At 43.9% G+C, this 6,025-nt stretch overlaps 2 protein-coding genes across 2 annotated transcripts; one reads left to right on the top strand and one right to left on the bottom strand.

Annotated features, from left to right (window-relative positions):
• Positions 1 to 3,583: 3,583 nt before the first annotated feature.
• On the top strand, positions 3,584 to 4,351 carry CCR75_008348 (uncharacterized protein; the record flags this gene model as incomplete). The annotated part of the gene is made up of 1 exon (XM_067966401.1): positions 3,584 to 4,351. One exon carries the CDS (start codon positions 3,584 to 3,586, stop codon positions 4,349 to 4,351), a length of 768 nt encoding a protein of 255 aa, XP_067819224.1.
• A 206-nt stretch (positions 4,352 to 4,557) lies between these two features.
• Positions 4,558 to 5,460, bottom strand: CCR75_008349 (uncharacterized protein; the record flags this gene model as incomplete). Its single annotated transcript, XM_067966402.1, has 1 exon — positions 4,558 to 5,460. One exon carries the CDS (start codon positions 5,458 to 5,460, stop codon positions 4,558 to 4,560), a length of 903 nt encoding a protein of 300 aa, XP_067819225.1.
• Positions 5,461 to 6,025: the final 565 nt, after the last annotated feature.

Genomic DNA, 6,025 nt, shown 5'->3' with positions numbered 1-6,025 from the left:
TAAACGAGGCCATTTAGATGGAGGGGGCATCTTTGGAATGCCACCCGTCACATAGCCACGTTCTAAACGACTGGCTTGTGACACCGACTGAGCACGTTCACGTGTCGTCGGCGGAGCTTTAGGCTCCGAATCCTCTATGTCAGAACCATTATGAATTATGGTCTGAGCATAAGGCGTTGTGGTTATACCCAACGGAGAAGCGGCTGCGCCTTTATGGGCAGCGCTCTCATTACCTGTCGCTGCGCTTTCCAGCGCAGACGACGGGACAGCATTCGTAAACGATGCTGTCTCCATGTTGTGAGCCATGAGAGAAGTTTGGATGGGAATATGCCGCATCATCGCTCCTCATGAGCTCGTTGTCCGCATCACTACTATGAGGTGACGGCAACGGTGCTGACTCATTGTAGTCGACAATGAGCGACGGATCAACATCCTCACCGTTAAAGGAGGATGGATCACTTAGCTCTGTTAATGCGACAGCTGCAGTGGATGTCTGCGTTCCGACTAAGGCATTAGACGCGGCCGGCGAATTAACGCGGCGCGTGCGCTTAGTGCGAGGTTGTGTGGGCGTCTTCGCAGACGACCCACCAACGTGGCCCCTTTTAGGTGGCATCTTGGGCGCCGTGTATGGAAACACGTGCGCGAGAGTGATCGAGTGAACTAGCGGCGCGTAAAGCTGCTCGCAGTTCCTCTCTCCTCTTTGACGAGTTTAAAAATGTGAATTCGTTTTTAAAGAGGGGGATGGTGTAACGGGCTAAAGTTGCCCCTATGTTACACAGTCCCCGTTAAGTACACTTGGTGTACTTAAGGGGATGGTCAATTACTAAATAATAGTAATTAGACCCAACACTAGGGTGTGGTGCACATTTGTGACCAACCCTTGTGGATGTGATGCACATGGGTGCATTCACATTAGGAAGGATGACGCCCAGCGTCATCCGTTACGCGAGGTATCTATAAAGATACGCTCGCAATACTTATCAAATGATATCTAAAGAGATAACATTTTAATTGGTAAAAATAGGTATTTGTATTTAATTCTATTAAATATGGATTAAGTCTTCTACTTTCTTTTTTTATACTAAGTTAATTTTATACTAATCCTAAACATGTAATAAAATCTTATCTGTCTCTCTCTTTGAGCGCGTTCTGCGCTGGTTGGTGTAGGCGGGCACGTCATAATGCGGCCACACTCTACTTAGGCACACACCCCAGCACAGCGAGGAAGCGGTTAAACATGCTTCTCTTGCGTGCAGTGAGGTAGTTGTGGTGGGCGCGCAAGCGACCTCACCCAACACACTAAGTACTCTGGTTAAGTGTCGTCACGGAAGCGGTAATCCGTCTCCTCGTGCGCACTTACCAAGTAGGAAGTAGTTTTCAGACTGATTCATATTAAATACAGTTTTACTTTAACCCTCTTTAAAGCAAGTGTTTTAAAGAGAGTCTTCCTCTGCATGTACTAGTGTACACGAAATGACGTGAGTCACCATTCGCATTGAAGCAGTGCAAAGTGGGCTTGTACTAAGCAGTACAAGTCGGCAGTGCCCCGTTACACCATTACACCTAATTTTTATTAAAATCAAAGTAAGATCAACTCGTACTTACCAGTTCTAGTGACAGGTGCCCCGTTACAACTGTTTAGCCAATTGCCATATGAAATGAAGCATATGGTAAGGTGCTAGAGCGAGCGATTGCTCGTTTTATTACGAGACCTTGAATCATACTAAAACATAGATGTTAATAAATAATTGAAAAGCATTGTTTTTGGGAACCGGTGTAGGCACACACCCCTTTTAACATAGCCACTCCCCCTTCCCGTCTGTTTGTTTTTATTAGATAAAAAATACAGATTAAGAATTTAAACAGTTTCATGATCGCTATATCGCAAAACTGACAAAAAATCCTTTTGGAGTCGTCTTTAGACCCCTTTTGGGATTGGTCTACCCCTACTAAATTACATTTGGGAACCGATATAGCCCTACACCTTAATTATCTACCTTTGTACTTATAAGATTAGCGTAATGGTAGCAACTTGTTTAATAACTAAATATATATTGAGAAACCTTTATGCAGGCCTTCCCAGCTTTAGTAGCTCAAAAGGTCTGCAAAAAGTCTTCGCAACATATGCGTACTTTCATGCTTAATAACAAGATGCTTTTTCAGCAAAGCAATTACGAACGAAAGCCGACAAAAACTGAAACATAAGGAAATTGTGGCTCATGGTGGGTACAAAAAGAGCACTAAGATTCGCCTATTTGAAGCGCTTCCGTAAAAGTTGGTAGAAGTAAAGTAAAATGAATTCATCCTTAGCTTGACCTCCAAAGACTAACTTACATGCATGCCCTATCGCTTACTCAACTTCTCCCTCGCTGCTCGGTTTGCTGCTTTTTCTTTTTGCTCTTTTTATGACTTGCCAATCGATTGCGGGCCACTTATTGAATACTATGCATTTAACATTGCCAAATGAAAACGCGATTTCTGATGTGCAGTCACTGGGTGGCTATAGCGATTGCCTAATTTAATTTTGGGGGTATTTTGATGTTTCAAAGGCCAAAAGGACGACCTAGAGACGATTCTAAAGGAAAAATTTGTTGATGTTTTTATGCATACAGTAAAAATATTTCTTGTAACGATTTTATTCAATACATACGGGGAGGGGTGTGGCTACACCAAAACGGGTGTCTGGCTATACCGGCTCCCTAATTTTTATCGTTTGCATTATTATTTGTGTGATTCGAGCGATTTAAGCAACAAAATAATCTATGCTAGTTCGCTCTCCTCTGTTCCCTTTATTATTGAGCTTTAAGGAATTCGCACAATTGAACGTAATTGCTTAACTGCTGACATGTTCCTAATAATATTGGTGTGATCAAATTTGTTAATCGATAATCCATTAGGAATGCCTGCAAGTGAGCATTAAAAATTTATTTGTTGACGTTTGAAATGCTTGAACTCACATCTAAACAGCTTTATCACCATAGAGTATTCTTTGTGTTGTTCAGCATCGATAACAGCATTGCTTCCAGTCGGCAATTTTAATAGAGCTTATTCAGATGAAGAAACCAGTCGTCTAACAAAGTCGATGCTCCGGAGCTCAATCGACATCAACAAATGCTTAATTTTTAATGAATCGCGTATATAACCGGGTCAAAGCTAATATTTGATTTGCACATGGCCATTCATCTACTACAACCCCGGCAAATAGAGCAAATCGTTCAAAGGCGAAAAGGACGTTCAATTGCGGACTGCACACACCTTATAAGATCAAGTGCTGCCTAAATTACGGGGTTTTGTGGGTCGATTACGCAAAATTGCGGGACTGATTCCTACAAATCGTGCGGATTTGAAATACAGGCAATATGGTATACCGGATGTAAACGCGACGTCGTCAGTGTTTTTTTACGGACATCATTGGCCAATGATAAGATCCAGTTTTCATGTCGCGTAACACTTATTGCTGACCGCAAATTGGCATTCGGTACCCAATCAGATTGGCAGAAGCCGCTGAATATCACATCTGACCACAAGAACCTATCACCATAATTTATCCTTCACATATTTTTTACGTGTTTAGCAAGTAGGCATGCATTTCCAGCTCGTGTTCGCGATGTTTGCTATACTGGACCATGTGAGCGCCTTACTATTAATTCCAGGATCAACGAAAGTGAATTCTTCTACTAGCTGGAGTGAGATGGAAACAACAAGTTCAGAGATGCTCGAGACGGCTGCTAAAAGTGACACACAAACCAGTGAGCGGCTTGGACTTTCCAAGGTGCTCGGGGAGCTAAAAAAACTGATAAAACCCGTAAAGAGTGTAAAAGTAAACCCGTATGCTAGATCAGCGAAGGTGGTGCCATGGGCTGAATCGATGTTGACGGAAAGTACGATTACTCTCAAAAAAGCATGGTTGAAAAACATTCCGTCTACAATGAAGAAAAACCTTATGAAAGCGAAATCCTTAACTGATGTGTTCAAGCTTTTGAAAGGAGAAAAGGAATTTTTTGACAAACAAGACCTGCCTTTGTTTGTCAAAATCAGTGAAAAGACATTCGATCAAAGGGGAGGCCATGACAGGTATGGAGTCGATGTGCTTTTGACGCAAATTGGAGCCGAAACGTTGGCGAAAATGAATGCTCACGGGCTGAGTAGCAAAGATGCTCTCGTTGTAGAAGCTTGCAAGCAAATAGTAAATGGACTTTATCGGAAGTGGTTTGACAAAGGATTAGATCTGCACGAAATCAAGCAGAAGATAATTGGAAGTGTCGATTGGAACGCATACAGACAATTTTATGGATCCCTCTTTGAGACCTCAAGATTTGTCAAGTTAAAAGCATCGCATCCTGCAGAATAAACTGTCATCCTCGCGCTTGAAGCAAATCATTAAAAGTAATTAGATATATGGAGATTGTTGTTGAAATAGTATACGCAGCTTTTCATCGCTTTTGTTTGTGTTTGTGCTTTCTCAAATAATGAATTAGCTCCTTTCGTGCGATTTACTTTATTAAAGGCATTTTAATTGATCTACGTAGATAATACTAGCAAAAAGAAACTACTGTACTACGGGAACAAAATAGTTGCCACAATGCCACTTAAGGCGGTCGTCACCCAAACGGACGCAACGTTCACCTGCTCGTTACTCAGTACGTTGGCGCCACAAATATGCTCAACATCAGAATTACGTGCACACGCGTCGCAAATCCTCTGCAACGAGCGGTCAAAGTACGTAGTCTGCAACGTCGCGCCTAGCACGGAGTCGAGAACGGAGCCAAACAGTCCCATCACAGCGCCAAGTAAAAGGACTTCTTTTTGCGCTGTGCCCGAGAAAAGACTCCACACGTAATACAGTGCGCCAATAAAAGTCCCACCCAAGAGCGATGCAAACAGACCCAGCATCGACACGCCGCCGTTCGTACCGGAGGGCACCCGTCGCAGCGTCGTGATAAGCCGCGGCGCTTTCGAGCTAAGGACACCGAGCTCAGCCGCCCACGTGTCGGCCGCACAACACGCGTAGTGGCCAATATAACTCGCGACTAAAAAACTGCGCATTGGAGCCTGCTTGAAATCGAGGGCGCTGGCGTCGTCTCCGTATTGAGCGACGTAGTAAACGGCAATCAAAGTACCGAGGAGGCTACACGCCAGCACCTGGCGCGCCGATCGCTGTCCGCCAGGCTTGTAATTCGCATCCAGTTGCAACTTAACACGAGCTTGAATTTTCGTGAGCTTGCTGCCGGAGTAATAGAACCCTAAGAGCAACAGGCCTAGAAAAACGTGGTTAGTACCATATATACGACACGTGATTTTAGAAAGATCCGTCGCACCAAAGCGAGTACCGGACGCGAGCGTTAGAAAGCCCACAAAAAAGGCTGCAATTGCGCCGGATAGGCTTAGTGATTGCTTTTTCAGGCCACGGTAGCCAAGGACTCCGGCAAGCACGGCCGCTATTACCACACGAGATAACATGCCTGCTAGACAGCAATGCAATGATATTTACGTATAATGGGTACTATTGATTGGCTACATTTAGCAAAATGCGAGCTTTTTTTATTTTTGAGAAGCAGTTCTGGCAATTAGACAACACGATTAAAAAAACGTTGCAAAACGAAGCGTTCAAGCGGTATAAAACCCCGTTGTACGATAAATACAAATTCTTAATCAATGCTATTCTTCGGCATCGGTGGTACACTTGCAACGTACCAAAGATGTTACTCTCTTGTTTCAAGCAAGGGAGTAACATCTTTGGCACGTTGTAAGTGGAAAACATTTATTCAAAATGTGCAAAGCCCAGGCCACATGACGTGACCGGTTTTAGAAATGACCGTTTGGCCGGTGCACGCTGAAAGCTGCGACGTTTGTCTAGAGAGGCAGGCTCACCTTGCCTCTCGCTGGGGGACTCATGTTCCTGCTGCTTCAAGGGTGCAGTCCATGCCCTTAGAAAGGCATACTGTAACAAGCTAGAGTTGCCCTAATGTTACACAGTCCCCGTTAAGTACATTTGGTACTTAAGGGGATGGTCAATTACTAAATA

The sequence above is a fragment of the Bremia lactucae genome, linkage group LG15 (assembly GCF_004359215.1).
Source record: "Bremia lactucae strain SF5 linkage group LG15, whole genome shotgun sequence".
Lineage (NCBI taxonomy): Eukaryota > Oomycota > Peronosporomycetes > Peronosporales > Peronosporaceae > Bremia > Bremia lactucae.
Note: the sequence above shows the minus strand (reverse complement) of the source record. Positions and strands in the feature narration are given on the sequence as shown.